This window comes from Branchiostoma floridae, chromosome 17 (genome assembly GCF_000003815.2).
Source record: "Branchiostoma floridae strain S238N-H82 chromosome 17, Bfl_VNyyK, whole genome shotgun sequence".
NCBI lineage: Eukaryota > Metazoa > Chordata > Leptocardii > Amphioxiformes > Branchiostomatidae > Branchiostoma > Branchiostoma floridae.
Window position 1 is genome coordinate 5,420,685 of NC_049995.1, and position 21,834 is coordinate 5,442,518.

At 40.8% G+C, this 21,834-nt stretch overlaps 2 protein-coding genes and 1 long non-coding RNA gene across 7 annotated transcripts in view; 1 reads left to right on the forward strand and 2 right to left on the reverse strand.

Moving 5' to 3' along the window:
- The window catches only part of LOC118405128 (kinesin-like protein KIF21A), a 42,587-nt gene extending 34,770 nt beyond the window's left edge, over positions 1 to 7,817 (forward strand). For 2 of the 5 annotated variants that reach the window (XM_035804538.1, XM_035804540.1), the window contains 7 exons: positions 330 to 1,196; positions 1,664 to 1,946; positions 2,765 to 2,803; positions 3,881 to 4,051; positions 5,180 to 5,284; positions 6,252 to 6,451; positions 7,516 to 7,817. In XM_035804538.1, coding sequence (XP_035660431.1) covers positions 330 to 1,196; positions 1,664 to 1,946; positions 2,765 to 2,803; positions 3,881 to 4,051; positions 5,180 to 5,284; positions 6,252 to 6,451; positions 7,516 to 7,612 — 1,762 coding nt within the window. In that variant the 3' untranslated portion in view covers positions 7,613 to 7,817. The remainder of the gene's footprint in view (positions 1 to 329; positions 1,197 to 1,663; positions 1,947 to 2,764; positions 2,804 to 3,880; positions 4,052 to 5,179; positions 5,285 to 6,251; positions 6,452 to 7,515) is intronic. The other 3 variants (XM_035804541.1, XM_035804539.1, XM_035804542.1) reach the window with 3 other exon arrangements.
- Positions 7,818 to 7,988: 171 nt separating this feature from the next.
- On the reverse strand, positions 7,989 to 9,987 carry LOC118405130. The gene is made up of 2 exons (XR_004829845.1): positions 8,516 to 9,987; positions 7,989 to 8,420 (listed from the first exon to the last, which is right to left on the reverse strand). It is a non-coding gene; the product is annotated as an uncharacterized LOC118405130 (long non-coding RNA).
- A 3,737-nt stretch (positions 9,988 to 13,724) lies between these two features.
- On the reverse strand, positions 13,725 to 21,651 carry LOC118404749 (alpha-N-acetylneuraminide alpha-2,8-sialyltransferase-like). Its single transcript, XM_035804072.1, has 9 exons — positions 21,529 to 21,651; positions 18,922 to 19,095; positions 18,610 to 18,717; positions 18,042 to 18,191; positions 17,280 to 17,421; positions 16,795 to 16,907; positions 15,893 to 15,985; positions 15,149 to 15,405; positions 13,725 to 14,972 (listed from the first exon to the last, which is right to left on the reverse strand). Exons 2-9 carry the CDS (start codon positions 19,062 to 19,064, stop codon positions 14,755 to 14,757), a joined length of 1,224 nt encoding a protein of 407 aa, XP_035659965.1. The 5' UTR covers positions 19,065 to 19,095; positions 21,529 to 21,651; the 3' UTR covers positions 13,725 to 14,754.
- Positions 21,652 to 21,834: the final 183 nt, after the last annotated feature.

Genomic DNA, 21,834 nt, shown 5'->3' on the forward strand with positions numbered 1-21,834 from the left:
TCTTAACCACATTTAGCCAATACAAATTTTGTACCAAACAGCTACCTCAGAGTGCTGAAGGTTATTAGGCAATGTCATACATGATTATGTAGTTTGTAGTATGATTCGCAATACAACAGGTACTCTAGTTTTGCAAGTCTTTTTTCACGTGCACTGTTCTTTCTATTAGCTTTTCATACAAAGTTACTAACACGCATGGCTCAGGCAGAGTAATCAAAATATTGTCAAATTTTACAGAAAACAAAACTGATACAAAATACAAAGAGTTCGGACAGTTATTTGCTGTTTAAGAATTAGAAATAACAACAGTTTTGTTACACATTTCCCAGGCTTGCTGCAATGGAAGCTCAACAGAAGAAGGAGAAAGCCAGAAGAAGAACAGCCACCCCAAGTGACCTCCTCTTCGCAGACAGCAGTGACTCCAGCTCTGACATTGCCGCCTGTGATATCGTCAAACCTTCCCCAACAACTCTCATCCCATTGGCTGAGCAAAAAGACGAATCGTCCAATCAGGAAAAGGTTGAGGAAGTTAATGCTGCTAAATTGATGCCACCACCCCCCGGGCCACCATCAAGGCCTCAAGTTGTTCCCACAAAGTCCACAGGAGGACTTCGACGAAGTAAATCTGGGTCAAGTTTACCGTCGACACAGGTCAACTCGGCACCGGACAAAAGGTCGACGACCCCTAGCATGCGGCGGAAAACGTACACAAAGCCGCCACCTCCAATCAGCATGTCTCGGACGAACTCTACGTCAGACACAGGCTCGGACATGACGATCACGCCGCCGGGGTCACCAACGTCGCAACGGCTGCCGGATCAGAACGTGTTTGCAAGACTGAGCGCGCCCAGTAACAGTCCGCACAAGCTCGATAAGGGGTCCATCAATCCGTATAACAGTCGCTCAGGGTCGCGTACGTCCCCGCTCACGTGCATGCACCTCGCAGAGGGACACACAAAAGCTGTACTATCTGTTGATGCAACAGATGACTTGCTGTTCAGTGCCTCGAAGGACAGAACGGTGAAGGTTTGGAACCTTGTGACGGGTCAGGAGATCATGACGCTACCGGGACATCCGAACAATGTTGTCGCTGTCCGCTACTGCTCGTACACGGGACTGGTGTTTAGTGTGTCAACGTACTTTGTGAAGGTCTGGGATATAAGAGCAAGTTCAGCAAAATGTGTGAAAACTCTCACGTGAGTACCACAAACTTTTGTAATCATAGGGAATATATGGCTTGATACACTGATATATCAGAGTATCAAACCATGTAACAATCTCATCAAGTTTAATTAGAAATGATAATTCTAACTCTTATTCTTTTAATTTCCTCTTATTTTGTTTCAAGGAGTATTGTGTGTGAACACTTGCTTAGATGCTGGAAAAGATATGTTTAGCATTTAGGCTAATATGTATTTTAAGTTTGTAATGTTTTGTAATAATGTCTAATGTTGTAATGTAATGTTTAAGACCTTATATTATTTTGTAGGCCTTTCAGAAGCACAGATTGAGTACTGTACAACTTTTCTTACATACTCATGACTCTTTGGTGGGTATAAAATGACCAAGCGAAATAACAGTTTTGTCTTGGGCATACTGTAAATGCATTTAAGTTCGCGGGGATTGGTTTATTTTTAACAGCCCCTTATTGTTATTGTTACAGTTCGGCAGGCCAGCTGGTAACCAGCACGGCTAGCAGCACCACCACCCGTACCCTGTCCATGCCTGCTGGAGAAACACAGATCAACGACATCCGACTGAACCGCTCCGGATCCCGTCTGTACGCGGCGGCGGGTAACACGATCCGCGTCTGGGACCTGAACAAGTTTCAAACGATAGGGAAGCTGACGGGAGGTCACTCTGCCGCGGTGATGGTCATGGCGACAGAAGACCAGGAACACGATACGCCCATCGTCGTCTCAGGGTCAAAGGATCATTACATCAAGGTGACAGATTTCAGATCAAAAAGAACAAAATGTGTTGGACCAAAATCAGTGTTACAAAAGGCTTAGTGTAGTGAATTATTCGGAGCAGAGTCAAAAGTTTAAAGTGTTCCTAGACTTTTAACTAGAATGTCTTCATTAGTTGGGTTGAAATGATTGTTATATCTAATTTTGTCATTGATAATAATTATTCTTGATCCTGACAAGAGTACTGATTGTGATCTGCCCCTTCGTGTACCTTTCCGACTACTGAGTCAGAGATGAACTTTTGGAGTGTCTATAGTCCCAGACACCAAATCTCTGTATAGAAAACAAAGCAGGGGAGACGCACTATGCTTGCTTATAAAAGCAAGCCTAAGCCACTTCTGCATTGCACTATGAATTTTAAGGCATTTTGCTCTGTCTAAAGCATTCTTCTTTGAGTTTGATGGAGGAATAAAAAGTGTATTTGTCTTCAACCTTATATTCAGAAGAAATGACACAAGGTGTGCAATGAGTTTGATGTTTGTACTGATATTTCTCCTGGAAATACAGTCAATACATTTCTTGCAAACTCCTTATCTCCAAGCAGATCCTACGGTGCCATAAGATAGCGGTAGTATCAAAGCTGGCCAGGGAGTATACATGTAGCTGGCTAAGGGAGTCAAACGGGCTATACATTTACGCACCGTGGATCTGGTTGGAGATAAGCAAACTCCCAGCACAAACTGTTTTGTGCTGTTAATGCATAAACAGTTTATGCCGAACAACCTGTCTGTATCTCTGCCTGTTTTTATTTTTCTTCCTCCCCCCCTACTACTATAACTCTTGCTGTCTTGCAGCAATTCCATCCAAATGAGTTCCCTCGAAGCTATATGGAAGTAAGTTTTCTTTCTACGCTACCAGACTTAAGCTTTGGCATGTTTTAACAGCAACAGCTCTCTTTCTGTGACACCCCTCTCGAACAGTGGCACAGTCCTGGATGGTATTGCACTGTTCTATTCAAGGAAGGGGTGTGAAAGAAATTGAAAGCTGAAAAGAGAAAAAGCTTGCCTAGCTTACTTTTGCATTGTCTTTTTTTTTGCTTTTGCTTTTTTTTTTCAATTGGTGGTTGTGTCTTTGTGTGTGGTTGTCTATTATTTTACTTAATGTGAGTCTTTTATTAGAAAAAATCATGTTGTATTGTGGTGTCAATAAAACTTATATGACCTTCTATAATAGTCTATTTGAAACAAATTCCAATCTGTTGTTTGAAGAAAGAATCATATTCAAGAAGAATATGAAAATTGTAATGTTCCCAGAGATAATAGGGCTGCTATCAACTCAGTGCAAAAAGTTGAAGTCGGTTGCCATGGTTATATTTCAGTAATCGAGATATGATTGATCAAATCAGTGCCCCAAACTTCTTCTGCACTAGCAAAAATGAATTTTGCTTGTTTTACTTACCCCATGGACATATGAAGAAAAATATTCTTACAAGAAGAAAATGTAGAATAATATTCAAGCAAATAAAATTCAAGCAAAACAAGAAACTACAAAAAATCTTTATTCTCATGCGAAGAACAATTTTCTTATTCTTCTTTGGTGAAGAAAATTTTTCTGAAAGATTTTCACGCTTAAGAATTTTCTGAAACTTTAAGTAAGATCTTCTTGTTTTTTCTGATGATGCAAGAAATAAATTCTAGAAATGCTTGCTTTTTTTTGTAACTCTTAAGAAATACAAGAATTTTTCCTTTTGATGTAAGAAAAGTTTTCTTGGTGTTAGAATATCAATCTAAAAAATTCAAGCAAAAATTTGCTTGCCACATGGACAAGCACATTTTTTAGATATTTCTTGGTGACAGAATAATGTTCTTCCTGGAAGGTAAATTTTCTGTGAGGAAGAAAAACAAGATATACAAGAAGAACCTTTTTTGGTAGTGTGTAAGGATTACTAAGGTTCCTATTGGTTGTTGCAGGTGTTTGAGGTTCCAGAGAACATGACAGGGAGTATCAATGCCAAGTACAACCTGGAGCCCCCGCACTACGACGGGATCCAGTCTCTTGCCATCATGGGAGACTTTCTCTTCAGCGGCTCCCGAGACACCTGCATCAAGAAATGGGACCTCGCCAATCAGCAACTCCGACAGGTAAGAACTGGCACATACAGTACATGATTAAGGTGTATTCCAAAATACCAAAACAATAGAAATAATGTCAAAATTTGATCCCAATTTACAGTACATAGTCTTTTGTAATGTACATGTAGAATTTAGTCCCATAGAATGGCTGTAGTTTGATATTTGTTGCAGAAGATGCTGTTTTTGTTGTACCTTAGAATTTTTGTGCAGTTAAGATTGTGTTGTCAGATTTTTTGAGTGTATTGGGACATTGTTTGGATAGTCACAAGTATGTCATACAAATTCATCTTCTGACAGATTTAGATTCTTCAACTATCAGTATTACACATCTTACAACATTGTTACAACAGCAACCAAATATCATTATGAGTTACAATGTACATGTACTGTGAGTTAGTTACAATGTACATGTACTGTGAGTTGCTGTACATTTCCGAGGAGAAAGAACTTTTTCTAGCTGATTCTTGTTACTGTTAGCAATACATACTTCAGGTAATACAGTCATGTACATGTACATAAGACAGCTGTCCATCCCATCAAGTAGACATTAACATTCATGTAGCAGTGCCTTTCAAAGTTTCACTGTCTCAGCTTACACTTGCTTGACTCTTTTTATATATATTTTAAATTAGAAATACCATCTATTTTAAAACCATTTGTCACAATACAGTCATTTAACTATTAAGAGTGCTAAATACATTTTTTTGTTGGAAATTCTTGACCTCCTCTCCCAAAAAATTAGTTTAATCTATAAATGTATGCTCATTTTGATTAAGTACTGGGGTACTAGTGTCCTTTACCATTAAGTACCTTGTTCTTAATTCGCCAAAACTTATATAATAACACTATTGCAAGACTTGGTGTAAAGCAGTTCCAAAGACTTAGACCGAAAGGTGAAAGGAATTAAGAAAGATGCCATAATTTTCTTTTTCAATAATTGTGAGCTTGTATCATAACAGTGCTTTCAATATGCCTTTTGTTCTGGGCATGGTCAGGATTGTATAATTATTTGGTTTGGCAGATAGGTTTTGGCACCAGGAAAAAGGCATATGAATTGCCCCCTAGCAGTTACAAGAGCTGCAGGGGTGTTTTTGTTAAAGTGATCAGACCTGCCTAACATTGTGTGTCTTGTCACAGTGGGGCAGTGTGTGTGTTAAGGACTGGTCAGGTGACCTGACCAAACTGCCAACGCAGGTCAGCCGCAACGCCAGCCCGGACAAACCCCGCGGGACACTGGTCGATGTAGGACATTGATTCAACACGATATAGCGGCAGATTTCTCTGGAATGGGTGTTTCGTTCAGGGTCTTTTTCCCTCTACTTAGTCATAGCATGCTTTTTTAAAAATTCCCTAAAGTTGATCCTTCTCATTATACTAGGAATCCCATATTTGAATTTGATAGTTTAAGCTTGAACTTGATTTTAATTGTCTCTTAAGTGATGGATTCCTTAGGGTATTGTTCTTTTATCTATTTATTGTAAAAGGTTGCTTTTTCCTCAACCCTCCCCCCTTAACCAAAGTTCTTGTCAATCCCTTGGTGATTTAGCTCTCTCTTGTCTAGTTATCCTCAAGCTTGAGTAGGGGGCATCTTGGTTTAGACGTTTTCATATTACATTGATCATAATGTGCTTTTTGTACCTTCCCCATATGTAGACCAACTAAAACTGCTGTATCTTAACCATTTTCCCTTTACACATTCCATCATTATGGGCTTTCTCCATTTCTCCCATCGCTACTAGGAGATGAACTTGCATCTCATATCACCTCAACTTGCATATAAACCATGAATTCTTCTTACTTTTCTCTAGCGTTACTTGCAATCCTCTCAAAACCTTTTTCTTTTCTACATTTGATTTTGTTTAGCTTTTATTTGAAAACTTCAGAATTTGTACATGAACTGCACTATATTTCACCAGTACTCCTTTTTGACTAATCTACATTTTTTTTAGTTGTGCATGGTGTACATTTTATGGTGGTGGGCCAAATATGCATTATCCTTTTTACTTTGTTTGTTACTTGAATACATGTAACAGTATATGTTTCTTTATTCAACATGCTACAGAATATATAACTTAAATACTTTTGTTTCAGAAAAACATTGAGTGATTGAATGGGAGCAGCATGATTTTTTGCCTAAAGGCCTTTTACTATTGAGCGTACTTTTTATGATCAAGAATTCTAGAAAACATTAAATTTTTTCTCTCCACAGTCGATCAGCAATGCCCACAAGGACTGGATCTGTGCGCTGGACTTCGTGCCGGGACGACAGATGTTGCTAAGCGGTTGCCGGGCGGGGCAGCTGAAGGTGTGGCAGATGGAGGACTGCTCGCTCGTCGGGGAGGTCAAAGGTCACGACAGCCCCATCAATGCAATCTGTTCCAACTCATCCCATATATTCACAGCTTCAAGGTAAGGAAGGACAACAGTTTTTATCTCGTAATAATTAAAGGAAATTAAAGATTGTACTAAAATCTTACTGATAGTGAATTATTATGATCATAATGTAATGCCTGTTTTACGACTTTTTTCAAAGAACTGAAAATTTTGCACCTATGTGTTATGCGTCACGTACGTATGTTGTACGTGCCCTTTTTTTGTGTGCAAACAGATATCTACATTAGGCTTCATTCTTGACCCCTTCTTCCTCTTTAAACTCTCTAATGACATCTCTGTCCTTAATGTCTCAAGATTCTTAACCATACTTCCTCAAAAAACTTGTACCTCTTAAACTTTCCAATAGCTTTTCTGTCCTTGATATGTCTCAAGATTCTTTACCTTATTCCCTTGGATAACTTCACACGTCATGAGCAAGTATATGATCTTACTTTCTTTGACTATTAAGGAAAATTCAAGGCAAATTCAACAAGCCAAAAATTGAATTGTTAAACTGTGGCCTTATTGGAGTGAATACGGATATAGAAAGTCTTGTTGTTTCTACTAACATTCTGCTACAACCACTATCACCTACCCTACTAACCTCTGACCTATAACCTCTGCCCTCCCCATGCTGCCAGCTGTTACCATGGAAACCTGAAGGTTTGGCGCATGTGTCCACGACTCAGCGCTTTTTGGTAAAGGTGGACTGTGTGCGGGACAAATATCCTAAAGGACCATTATGAAGAGCTTAGTTTCATTTAAAAACCAATTCAAAATTTTGAAACTTCATTGAATTCCTTTTAGTTTTATTCTGTGAAGTGATATTGTCATAGTCATAGTCATGTCGTGTCAATTTGTGTGTCTTACAATTATATTTTGTTAGGGTTGTTTGCTATAGGGTCTTGCTTTCAGTTTCACTGTGCTTTCTCCCTTCATTGACTAATAGTTACTAATTTTCCTCTATAGTCTTTTTCTTTTATCAATTCATGGCATAAATCTTCTATTTTATATCATATCTATATACATGTACATGTATGGTGGTTGCTGCTCCACCATTTCATTTTTGTTGCAATTTTTTCTTCCTTATTTCGCCTTAGTGACCGTAATGTTCGCATATGGCGGCCGCAAAGCACGCTGGACGGGCAAATCTCCGACAACACCGACACCAATGACGAGGGGCATGCCAGCATATAAGTCATCACTTCAACATGTCAATCATTTCCATGGCAACAGGGTTGCCATGGCAACACATGACATCTTCATTGATACCAGTTGGTCATGGTGTGTGAGTGTCATCACAATATGTCAGTCCTTACCATGGCTAACAGGTAGTCTTGTCAGATGTTACCATGGCAACACCTCATGCATCACCATGGCAACTGTGTCACACAACAGCCTGGTCTTCTTGAAGTGTTTGAAAATGGCACAACTATGGAAACTTGCACCAGTATTCTTGTAAGGTTACATGCATGTTGCTAATTTAAACTTTGACAAATGTACAATTTGGGATTGGTAGAGAATGAATCTTAAGTGTGTTTCTAAGAAACAATAGTTTAAATGGCTGCTTAGCAGTCACGATTTCCTGATGTGCCATTTTCTCTTTCATTCAAGCATTGTCATGCTATTCTGCATTCTGTTATCAGTCTAGCACTGCTTCATCAACAATATTACATAATTATACATGTGCCATGGTCTGTTACAGATGAGATGGGTGTAAGAGTACTATTACACTGTGCGGTCACTTCTACATAGTAACCAACATGTCTCCACTACATGTTTATAATGTGGGGATTTTTTGTTTAGTCACACATGATGTGTAAAAACAGGTCCATTATTTTTCATGGTTTTCACGACCTTTCATCCTAGAGTAGAGAATACCAGCCCTTGTGTGTTGTTCACTATAAGCCCTTTCACAGGTCCAGCTGTACATGCACAGGTTAAAGGTGAATCCCCCTAGCCTGTGCTAAGCATGGCCAAAACAGTTCTTGTCTAGGACATGCTCCTAGCCTGATTAAATCTTGCTTATAGCAGCCCGCCCAACATCTGCGGGGAGGGGCCAGTTGCAGCCCTGGACAGCAGAGTTTGTGTTACACAGACAATATATGTCCAGATATGTATGGCCTTTGTCAGTTTGGATGTCCAGACTTGTTTTGTTTATGTCTAGGGGGTCTTCACGTGTGCAGTTGGATCTGTGAAAGGACTTATTTATGATTCGCAAACGAAGCAGCACTTTAGTGCCATGGCTGTAGCTGTATGAAATATTGTACAACAGCTTATCATTATACTTGTAGCAGCTGAGGCATTCTCGTATCTGGCACTATCTGTATATATTTGCTTAGTAATACCCATTCTGAATGATTTTTCCCTAGCTGTGCTCATTTCAAGAGTCTAAAGATCTATTCTGTAGCATAAACTGTTTCATAAAGGCATTAAACGATCTCCTAGTAAATTGGTAACCAGAATTTGTTTTACATCACAGATGTGTTTGCTATTTGTGCTTAAAAAGCTTCCTGCTATGTAGAACTGTATGTGTTTGGTGTGATGCCAGACTGAACTTAGCAGCTTATTCACAGAACTCACCATCTGTGATGCAAGACTGAACATAACAACTAATTTGTAGAACCCACCATCTTATCTGTGATGCTGGAAGAAAATGCTGGTTGCTAATTAGTATGCAGGATATGTCAGTTGATGTTGTATTTTGTGTAATTTGAGCAGGCTTGTGCAATTAGAAAATATCATGACAGAAAATAAAACTGTTACAGCATTAAACAATAGAAAACTGAGCTAATTTGAGATGATATGAGCATTTCAATAACCATGCATACCGTACCAATACAATCTTCATTCAGTCAATATCAAGATAAAGAGGAATTAACCTGTACCCATAATGCATTGCTTGGCAACATTCAAGATGGCTGCCCTTCTGGGCAAATGACCTTCAAACTTATGGTTCACAAATAGTTTCATGTATAGCTATATTGTAACGATGTGTGCATTGTACAATGTAAATGTTCTGTATCACTCTTAGATGTATTTGTTGAGAGCAAAAAGTGTATATCTTCTTTCCTGCTGTGCAGCATTTATGAAATAATTTTGTTGTTCTGAAACTGTGTGAAAATGTTATGTACAAAGATATTGTGAAATGAAAAGTCTTATTGCATATTTATGAAAGTAATGCCGACAATGTGTTTGAAAAATCCTATGTCTTATGGAGGAAGAAGTAGCTTTTTGGTGTCTACAGAGAGCCTTGTATGTTCTTGCTACACTTAAGTGGTGAGAAATGTAGACCTTCATACAACATTTGCAATTCCATAGCACTTAACCTGCGTATGATTTATCAACAATTATTATTGGGGTCAAATAGTGCACTGATCTTAATGACATAATACATTGTGTATTGCATATCAAATAAGCATATCCCCAAGTCTTTAACATATGTGCCAGAAATGTAACAAATATAGACAGAGGCCATATCCACATAGTGTTAGACCATAAAACGGGTTCTTCTGTATATTGTTGTGATTAGTATGTATTTCGTTCCTGTTGCAAGATTAAAATGCATTGAAAATTTTGTTCTGTATGTTTTTGTTTTTTTTTTCAATTTCATATAGCACTTCCATCTCCTGGGAACTGCGTTTTCGGCAGCACTATTGATCAGAGCAAGAAATATAATCGGGCCAAGTACCTTCCCTTGTGGGAGGCCACATGTTGTACTTCTCCAGTATGAGGTGTTCTTATAACGCACCCTCTGACTTCTATTCGTCAGGAAACCAATGAGCCAGGAGGCTAGTGACGGACGCAGTCCTAGTTTAAGGATACACGACATAGCGATTGTATGGTGGACGCTGTCAAACGCTTTGCTGAAGTCCGTGAGCACTAAATGTACTTATTGACCCAGGTTGATCCGATGTCTTGACAAGGTTGTGGACTACATCAACAAGACGGTGAGTAGTTGACTTCCCCTTCATGCAACCAAACTGGCTCTGATCAATGTTGGGGCTAATGTCTTTGAGTATCCATGTGCAAATGATGCTCTCTACTACTTTGGCTAGAATTGGTGTTAGAGACACTGGCCGGAGTTCGTTTATGTTTGGAGGACGTGTTTTCGGAAGTGGCACTATGTTGGCTTGCCGCCATTGTGTTGGTACATATCCTTCCATTAGTGACGCATTGGAGATGTCTGTCATTGGCGAACTTAATTCGTAGGCGAATTCTTTGATTATCCTAGTGGTTAGGTCATCAGGACCCGTCGCTTTCCTCACTTTGACTCTTTTCAATTCCTCATACATTACCCATGGTCGGATAACTGGTGGGGGCATCGCTGGTAGCAAGGTAGATAGTTGTTCAAAGTCTAATGGTGGAAGTGAACTTGTTACCTGGGAGAGTACATCATTAATTGCATCAGCCGTGGCCTTGGCATTTTCGGGGTGAAGACCGTCGACGTGAAGTGTGAGACCGTTGGCGCGTGTGTTTAGCATTGGTTTTATTCCCCGATACCACTGGGCAGGATCCTCTCTACGCAGGGCTTGTACTTTTTTCTTGTAGAACGATTTCTTGGCTTTTTTAATCTTCCTTTGGATCTTGTTTCGCAAGCTGCACCAGGCACTGTCCTGTTTATTGGCAAACTCTTTTTGTCTCTGTTGCACAAGGTTCTTTATTACAGGGGTGAGCCATGCACGGTTTGTCGTTCACGTGCATCTTGGTCGTTCTAGTAGGAAAGTGTTCTTCAAGTTTACTTCGCATCGTTTCATAGAATGCGTCTGTCTGGGATTGAGTATCAGGGGCGATTAGCACTTGTTCCCAGTCATGCGCAGTGATCCATTGACCAACTGCCCTGATTTTGGAGTCAGGGAATGGTCTAACGGACCTTGTCACTGTTTTGTTGCTGTGGGTGATCTTTTTGGTCTTCAGAATGATGGTGTTGTGATCACTATGTCCGATCGGTGTTAAAGAGGTTGGCGTTTCGTACAGATGAGCCACATTAGTGACTACCAGGTCAAGTGTAGCCTCATTACGTGTCGGTATATTCACAACTTGGCGTAGATTGTTGCCTTTGCATAGTTGCTGATCCAGTCTATTGAAGTCTCCAGCTACGCATATACCGATATCAGGCGATCGTACTCGTAGTAGGTCGATTGAGTCGGTCAGATGGTCGATCAATGTTGTGCCATGGTGGGAAGTTGGTGGGAAGTACACTGCACAAACGGCGATAGCTGGCACTTCCCCATTCTCCTACGCAAAGGGACCACAGTCGTGTCAAAAGTCGACTGTGTTTACCTCTGCTATCTTGTGCACTCAGACCAGTTAGGGACCGCCCTACTTATAGATATTAATGAGCTTGCCCTTATATGGGCAGTCAGCCGTTGGGGATCGGGCGTAGGAGGATGGTGCTATGTAAGACGTAACATGATTGGCTGATAGCTTCCCAGCGGCCTTTGCGAGAAGGCTTGCGACAACAACAAGCGAGCCCAAGAAAGGCCTATTCTCTGATTGGCTGACAGCTTGTTTGTGGCGACAATCATAACCACTGATAGGGCATGAGATAGCAGGGCCCCATAGGCTAATGCCGTTGGGGACCGGGCGTTAGGAGGATGGTACTTCCCTAGGAAGCCGTGTTGGCCTTACCTTTACTTGCATAATACGTCGATGTACGTAGGTTAGACATCCAGGTAATAACCCTGTAGTTTTCCCCTTTGGAAAAAAATGGGGAACGACACTCAAGATACGACGCGACTGAAAATCGAAGTAATACTAGTAAAGCAGGTTAGTCAATGAGCAAAAACAGCCGACTACATCATATCAACAGTTCAAACCAAAGTTGTGATTGGTACGTGCATGTAGTGGGAAAGTTCTATCGTTGATGGTAGAGGTCAAATGTAGCAAGCTGACCATCAGATGTGCTGTTGTAATGATCAACTGCGAGCTAGGCGATAGTCACCCGGTTAGGTCAGTTCAGAGCGAGGTACGTGTTACATAACACTAGTCACCTTTCATGACGTCATCTCCCAAACCCCCTAGGCAACCTTGTCTAGTGCTCATCTTGCGAACAGAGCATCGTTCGTTTTACAAGCCTCTTTTTTGAATTTTTTCTTTGCACTCAAAAGACGTGCGGGGCGTTACGGTCCCTGTGAGGAAGGGGGCTTACCAACGCCTCGTTGCCTTTCTAGTTGTTCCTTTCCTTGCGATTTTCCATTTCTTTTCCCTTCGCAAACATCCTGCATTTTTTTTAAAAAAATGTTGCCTTTCTAGTTCATAGATGTAATTGCTTTCTATGTAGCTTGACGAACTTGACAAGAATTCGTGCGATATCTCCCCACATATAACGCTTAAAATCACTTGTGAATGAAATGAGCCGAAACATGTTTGTTCCCTTTAGGCCACAGCAAGTAAATTTTATGGATGACATCCTCTGCAGACTGCAAAAATAGTGAGATAGGGCGAAAAAAAAACAAGATGGGTAAAAAAAAACAAGATGGCTAAATTTTCAAAATAGACACCATGAATGTTGTAAGAAGACTTAAAGTGACAAAACATGGTAGTACTGACCACAAATCATTCATTCCTGTATTAAAGAAGTGAACTAGCGTAGTAAAAGTGACACTAGTGTGGTAGATTGGTATCACTTACCAAGTTGGCAACTTCACCTATGACTTCCATAATGGTGCCAATTTTCCAACTATCCAGCTGGTTTCACTGCTATAACCACTATCATGGCTACCTCGCTAATGTCACTCCTACAAGTACAATCATTAGGCTCCAACACAACATGCTTTCCCATTTTTGTACTTTCTTGTCATGTTGACCATCTCCGAAGAAGAAAAAAAATCTTGTTTTTTTTTCTGAAATCAGGCAAAAATTAATGAGCGCGCGGATGTCATCCATAAAACTTACTTGCTGTGGCCTTAGGCTATCGTGAGTCAAACAGTGGACATGTCAATGTTTCACCTTTGATATTTGAGAGGCGAGAGATCACAGCTTACTTGTGAGTTGCAGCATGGTTTTCTATTCCAGTCAAAATTCAGTTATTTCAGACTTATTTCAGCCAACTTTGACGAACTTTTGTGAGCTACGGCGCACTTAGTTCACCAAACTGGCTATACAACGCTTAACTTGACTCATGTGACCTACGTGATAGCTTTTCTGAGCCACATGATATACAGGTGTAAAATAGAGACATATTGCAACTTTGAAAGAGGGCATAATAAGGTTATACCAAGATGATATAGGGATTCATTTAAGGACAAAGTGAAAACAAACACAATCTTAATATAGCATATGGCTTTTAATGTAAATGATGGCCCACATTACTGTAAAAGTACACGGTCACTGCCTCACTACTTCACAAATTAGTAAAAAAAACTCTTCACTGTTTACTTATCAATGGTCTATTTGCACTGCTTGTGAACTTAAGTATACGTACGTAGTACAAAGTGTTCCTCTGACACAAAATGCTCAATTGGCATTGCTCACAAACAAAAGTACACGTAACAGAAACACCTGACTTTGACACAGATGAAATGCGCTCGGAATGCAATCAGAACCAGGTGCGTCAGGTATGCGGTTGGGAGACGTTGTGTGCGTCCGGATAACGCTCAACATGCGTACCTCATACACAGCTATTCGCAAGGAAAATTTGGTTGCGCGCTTCATATACAAATCATACGCACCTCATGCGGAATAGATACGCTGAAGTCGTAATTCAAACGCCAGATTGACGTGGCGTAAAATTTGATTTAGCTTAAAAAAATACAAATGTTGGGCGCGTTGTGATTTTTATTCATTTGATTGTGGTATATTTATAGAATTGCAAGCAATTGATATTGAGCAGTTTTACATACAGACAGCCATAATATATCAGAGTGTACTAGATTGAATAAGCGACTGGTAACTAATTATTATGATTATTATGATCATTATGATTATTATGATTATTGTGATTGATATGATTATTATGATTATTATGAATATCATGACTATCATGATTATTATGATTATTATGATTATTATGATTATGATATTCCCTTACATAAAGAAAAGAAGTCTCTAAGTCCAGGGTAACTGTGCCTACATAATTCTTCATATAAAATGGCTGCTAGCTGCTGCCAGTCAATTTTGGTTGTTCTGGGCAGGTTGAATGCCCCATTGGGACTTTAAAAAAGTTATTGCCTGTTGGGGAAGACAGGTGGTTGCTTGGGAGGGGGTCTTAACTATGTAAATATGGACGGGACTGTTTCAATGTGTCCTCTGACGGCAGGTGGTGGCCTGCGCCTGGTGGTTGCTCCGACAGGTTTCACTGTATCTACTTCTAGTACATGATCATAAGCATCCTCCGCTCATTGACATGTGTGGGTGGTGAGACGAAGAACCCCGGTGTTGTGGAGACGCTGCAGTTGCCTGAACTCATCAGGTATCCTGTGAACGTTGGTGGGGAAGGCATTGTCGTAGTAATGCTCAGTCAGGTGTCTGTTGTTCCTGTCGGAGTGGAAGGGCCAGAAGCCGTACAAGCGCACCTCTTCGCACATCTGTGTGGCCAAACCCACCAGTAGCAGTCCTAGATGATCATGAATAACGGAATGTAAGTATGGAGCAAATACATATATAAAAACGAAATACGTCGAAACTGGAACAATTGATTGACTGATTTAGTAAAAGGTATTGATAATACCAATAATGCATGCATTTTATATAATATAATTTTACTAGTATGTTTCGGTTTAAGATGCCTACCTGTCGTCGCCTTCTTCCCATTGACACCATTCTTTCTCCAAAACGATATCAACGATCCTGTTAGAACTGGATATGGGAAGATAACCTGAACCCGGGCGCTGTTGGCTTGCAGAGCTTGCTGTGCTTTGAAAACAATCTTTGTCTGATCGAGACCCTCAAAGGCCCAGCTCCAGAGGTAGCTGTCTCCGTATACTGACAGGTCAGACATCAAGGCTTTAACATTTATAGTCTTTACCTTTTTTCTAGTGTACAAGTATCTAGAAAAATTGAAAAACAACAAATTGAAACAAAGTTAGTCAGGTTCACATCTGCAAAGTTTCACATCACATCACATTATATCACATCACACGAATACGCACTCACACTCAGACATACACACACACACACACACACGCGCACACACACAAACACACGCACACACACGCACACTAGCACACACACACACGCACGCACACGCACCTACACACACACACGCACACACACAAACTCACACAAACACACGCACGCACGCACACGCACCTACACACGCACACACAAACTCACACACACACGCACGCACACACACACACAAGAATTCGAAGAAGTGACTTTGCTAGTAAACACAACAGCTAATTGCGTACACCGGGCATTAGGCTGAGTTTTGTCTTCCACCGAATGGTGACCTACCTACTATATAATTAATTCAGGTGCTGCACTGCAGTTCATATTTTTCAATGTTAACATTATAAGACATAACGAAGGTACCTGTAGCTGATCATGGAGGGGTTGATAGTGATCAGATTGGTTTTCTTTCCAATGTCCTCCAAATATTTCTCGTCCATCGTAGCCATGTTGAGCCTATCAGTTATAAGAAGATAAAAAATTTGAATCAATCCATGGATATCAAAATGACACAACTGAAGAGTTTCCTACGTCAACAATAATGTCAATACAAGCAAGTAATAGACCAGATAACTTTCATCGACATAACCAGGTAAAACTTCAACACAACAAGGGATACTCCCAAATGCTACCAAAATAACCAGGTAACAATCATCAACATAACAAGGTAAAACTCATCAAAATAGCCAGGCAATATTCATCAACATAGCCAGGCCGTACTTACAAACGTAAACTGGTAACTTCATTAACATAACTAGGCAATACTCATCAACATAACCAGGCGATACTCATCAACATAACTAGGTAATACACAATAATATAACCAGGTAATTCTCATCAATACAACCCAGAAGACTCATCAACGTAAACTGGTAATACTCATCAATATAACCAGGAAGACATAACCATTATAACAATAATATAACCAGGTAATACTCATAAAAATAACAAGGAATACTCATAAACATAAGCAGGTAATATTTAGCAACATACCCAGGCAATACTCATCAACATAACTTGGTAATACTCATCAACATAACTAGGTAATACTCATCAACATAACCAGGCAATACTCAAATAAACATAACTAGGTAATGCCCACTAGTATAACCAGGCAATACTCATCAACATAAACAGGCAATACTCATCAACAGTAATACTAAGGGCATTCTACGGGGGTCATAATATATCCATTTAAATCTCCCGTGCTATTGGATCAGATTATACAACATTTGGACCAGTAAATTTCTGTAGAAGAACCTGACCTTAACACAAACTCAGAGGCGTCTATCTCCTTTCCACAGCCGCTTCCCGTCAGTATTCCTCCGTTCCCTACCACACTGCAAGTATTGAAGCGTTTGTTCTTGAATGGACTCTCCTGCGTAGGAAAGATACGTGTTAGTAATGTCAAAAGTTGTTTGAGTCGGTCTGTATACGTAATATGATGTTAATGTAAATAACTAAATTGACTTTAGCAGTCATAGCTTAAGCATAAGGCATTGGACACTGAGCAGCATTTAAGTTGTAGGGAGAAGTAGGCTCACTACATATTAGTGATCAACTGCAGGATACGTTTAAAACCAACCAACAGAGACGTTACCAACATGAACCAATAGTTGGAGTCCATGTTTCAGTACTGTAACGTTTTCAAGAAAAACATTCGCTCAGCTGTAAAAACTGTAGATATCCTTGGACGTCGACATTTGCGTCGTCGTCAAGATTGAAGATTGTGAGGAAGTTCTAAACCTACTTTAGGAAATCCCTTGAAGACGTCTTTTGGCACTTTGATTATCTTGGTTGTCCTGCCCCAGGTCTTCATGACTTTCTTCACGCTTTTCTGTGTGACCAGAAAGTTCCCGTTCACAAAGCGTCTGTCTCTTATCATTGTGTTCCTGTGAAATTGAAGGCGGTCATGAAATGCAACTTTCAACCCATTTTGGAGGCAAAACCGCTGAAGGTAGTCTTGCTTATAATGTCCTAACAAAGTTCCTTATGTACAACATTCATGGGCGTCGGGCGTGGCGTAGCTGGTAGAGCAGTTGGCTCGGAATCTATAGGTCCTGAGTTCGATCCCCGCCGTGCCCCCGACGTTGTGCCCTTTGGAAAGGCACTTTATACGACCTTCTGGTCACCTTCCTCATCCAGCTGTAACACTGGGTACCTGACTTCGGTCGGGGAGGTAAAAGACTACCTTTGCCTTCTGTCTGTATCGTGTACGTGGCACTGTTGATATGAATTACAAAATTTGAGTGCAGTGTCACATTGTCCTTGTCTGTCCAAAAACATTCAGTAATCACGCATTAAGATTCGTCATTTACGCAGCTCAGCAGTCCCAATTTGATGAAGAAATTCGAAAATGACTCTACATGATACACGATCATGTGTTTGTAATCCAAGTAATCAGCTATTTACATCTCTTATGTCATGACGTCACTCGCGCTCTGAACCAACATGGCGGAAGCTAAATGATGTCGCAATATATCAAAAGGCAACTCGCGAAAGGGACACCTACCGGAATAGATCCGCGGCTGTTTTGTTGTAGACCCATCCAGGTGCTTCCGTCGGTATGGACCGTACGGCTGCCTGGTCGGCTAGGAACTTCTTCTGAGCGACCTCTTCCTTCGGTATGTGCTGAGCGTAAGATCTAAATTTCTGTAATGCCCTTGAAAAACAAATATAAAAAAATGATCATGTATGTCCACATCTCGGAGTATGTTTCATGATTGCATTTCAAGGTGATTTAAGTCTAATATGATGACTTTTCGTAGTTTATGATGACACACAAAGATTGTTGAGTCTTCTCTTAAAATCCAGGGAAACTTTTAGTAACACCACTTAAGGTCATTTCATACTCTTAAGTCTGAAATGAAACTAGTCTCAATAGGTTATTACTACTAGCATATCCCTAGATGCCAGAAGATCCTGACCATTACAAAAAGTACGATCAACCCATCATCTACTTGGAAACTTACATCACGTAGGAATAGGAGAGTTGTGCTTTAATGTGATTTTCACCTAAGCTTTATGAATAGCCTCAACATGCATATGGTAAAAATGATGTGTCACTTGTTCCTCTGTACCTTGTTTTCCCAGCATTAGGCTTTTCCATGGATGAGTTTGCAGTACCGGTAACTCCCTCGAGTCTTCCACTGTAGACACTGTCTGCGTCTTTGAGCTCGAGGAGAGAGCTGGAATTTTTTTTATTCATAGAAAGAAATCTTGTTTATTTCTATCAGTTAAGCAGCCATTATGAAATAATTGTAATAATAAGTGCACCCTAATTAATATATACTACTCCCAAAAGATTCCACATATTTGCACGTTGACAGCACGCAGTTGCACGTATGTAGGGCAGGTTGTGCCCTCAGCTTTAGTGCGTTATGTAGCCCCACCTGGTAGTATTTCTGCGGTTTTCAACTTTTTTCCAGAACAACATGTCACCAGGAGTAAGGAGGTCCGATGTGTAGTACAGCAGGAATGGAACCACTGTTAGCGGTACCAGCAACAGGACACGCGGTGGATTGTGACTTGTCATTTTCGTCTCGTCACCAGGGTAGTCTCTGACGCTGGACAAATACACAGAAAACAAGAGTTCGGAGACCTCATATATCCATGAAATAGTCTGATTATGTTAATGATTTCCAAATTTGCATAATCTATGCTTAATTATGTACACCTGTAAATAACCTACGCTGGTCACTATGTTGATTGTCCAATCATTTACCACATCGATGAATTATGGCACTTTTGTATTAATTATGCAAATTAAGGTCTTATTTACATAATTGGTATCTGATAATGTTCCACCTGGCACAAACTACATACATTGCATTTATTTGAGTTCTATAAAGGAAACACTGCAAATACAGATTTTCCTCACTAAATATGCAAATTAAGTGTTAGTTTGCATAATTCGAACTTCATGATGTGCATCCCTGTCTAAAATACCTACATACCAAATATCATGTAAATTTGTAGTTCCCTTCTTTAGTTATCCACCTTAGAAGATTTTGACAAAAATACCCATGCAGTTCCAGAGCAACCTGGTAGGGGGACCAAATATACACCACATATCCCTTATGTCACAAGCTATCTGCCATCCAAAAGTCAAGACCATAGCACATCCAGTTCAAAAGATAAAAAAAATGAATTTCTGCTGCAGTACCAAGGTCATATACCAGGTGGCCCAAAATTGACAGTGACTTCCCAACACCTACCCACAAACCAAATACCATCGTAATCCATTTAGAAGTTCTTGAGTTATGCTCACTGCAAAAATCCGGACACACAGACAGACAGACACACACACAGACAGACATACACACAGACACACCCAAAACTATTTTTATCCAGATAAAAAGACAGAAGACAAACATTCTGAATACGTATTAATGAAAGCTATGGTAAAGGCATAAATGGTCAAAGCAAACAGTGGTCAAAGCATGAATGCATAATACAAACGCTTTTTTTTTGTTTTTTTACTTTATAACGTTTTCATGGTCCGTGTACACACAATATCTCGCTGGATGCTGTTTTTAAAAAAAATCAGGTTCGTAGAACAGCGGCCCATAGCGATAACTGTAGCAGCATCTCTTCTCCCTGAGTCAGAAACACCAAGCTTAGGCAAGCTTGACTTCACTGACTCAATAGGCGAAGCAGGGGTTACGAGGCTGCTCGGAAAATTCCCTACCCCATTTTGGCCCGAATGATTTGATCCGCTCACATCGCACCATCGCACATGTGGCAGGTTCTTTTTCGTGTCCGGGTTATGGCTGTCCCCAGACACGGGACCTACATTTAACGTCCTATCCGAGGGACGGCACTCATTTTCACCTGAGTAATGTGAGGAAAGTCGTGTATAGTGCCTTTCCCAAGGGCACAAGATCGGCAACACGGCAGCCGGATTTGAACCCGCGACCTCTCGGTCACGAGGCAAACACGGGCCCACTGCGCTTCGCGGTCCCACTACGTCTTCTTCCAGAAGGTGTGTGGGTGTAACTTTGGGGCCGACCGCTAGGAGCGCGATTTATAATCAGCCTTAATTTGACCAATTTTCCTCAACCATTGGTGTCCCCGACGCGCAACTAAAAAATTGAAATGTCAATTACGGAACTGATTACAATACCCTCGAGGTAATGACAACAGCGCTAGCCAATAGTCAACCGCCGCATGATTTCCTTCCTGGCGTATTCTCAGTTAAAAATCGCGAATCGACCTACCACCCCCCCCTCCCAACAACTTACGCCAATGTCCCCAGAGAGGCCGGTGAAGGAGGCTATGTCCGTACTGTGAATCATGAAGTGATGTAGCCAAGGCTAGTTATCAGGACAAAGTTGCAATAATATGTCTGGATCCATATGCTTTAAGAAAAGGCATTCAACGATCTAATTATAGCGCTGGTGCCGATGGTTAAATACTCGGACATCTGTTACCGCTACCTTGGGTGACTATATAACGTTTTGTACACTCCTGTCATATAGGCTGCGCGCGGAAGACTAGACTAGGTACCGATCCCCCCACGGCACGCTCGCACGAACTTTATACCTGCCCCATTATATCCAGCTGCCCCCACTATCCGCTTGCCTCACAAGGGCCCCCGGGGCAAGATTTGGCGCTTCTCCGACTCTGACTCCGTGTGACGATTATAGTTTTCCTCCCCGGTCAAAAGTGAGCTACTGCGAGCTTCAGCCAACGCGTAGTTCACACAACGAGCTTAAATGCGACTTGACTTTCGGCACAGGTACGTGCCTAAAGTACGGTCTGACTCAACTATGTCGTGATAACCATAGCCTGACTAAAATAGCTCTCCTAGCCCTACAGATACCGCCCCCTCATAAATCCCAGCCAGTGAGAGATTGTGTAAACACGCGTACGTCTAGTGCAAAATGTCTACTAATAACCCAAACTATGTATTTCAGCCATACTGCGACAAAGTTGGACTACATGTATGGTAACCTTCATTTCTTCAACTAGAATCTACACAGGAAATATATTCCAACCTGTGAGATCTTCAAGCTTGCAGTGCTGACCTGCCCGTGTCACACTCGACATGTCTGTAGATGCTGTCTAACCGGTTCTTTACACTCGACTTGAGGTAAAAGTTCAACCGCTGACGTGGAAAACGTCAAAGGTGCTCATTGTGCAAATAACTGGAACAAGTGACCGTAGGTAACATACTCTGTGACCTAATTATGTTTTATGTCGGTTGTGATATTTTTGTTGACTTCAATTCAAGTTGACCCCACCCTTGTAGCCCGTCGTAATAAATGAGCGGCTTAAGGAACTACTTTCCGGATGGTACCCAG

Bases quoted from the DNA above. Each gene is read 5' to 3' on its own strand.
- LOC118404749 (XM_035804072.1), bottom strand. From the start codon at position 19,064: ATGACAAGTCACAATCCACCGCGTGTCCTGTTGCTGGTACCGCTAACA. The intron at 18,192-18,609 runs GTACAGAGGAAC...TTGTTTTTCAAG, and splicing joins CCTAATGCTGGGAAAACAAG to GGCATTACAGAAATTTAGAT. The intron at 17,422-18,041 runs GTAGGTGTCCCT...TCAATTTCACAG, and splicing joins ACAGCCGCGGATCTATTCCG to GAACACAATGATAAGAGACA.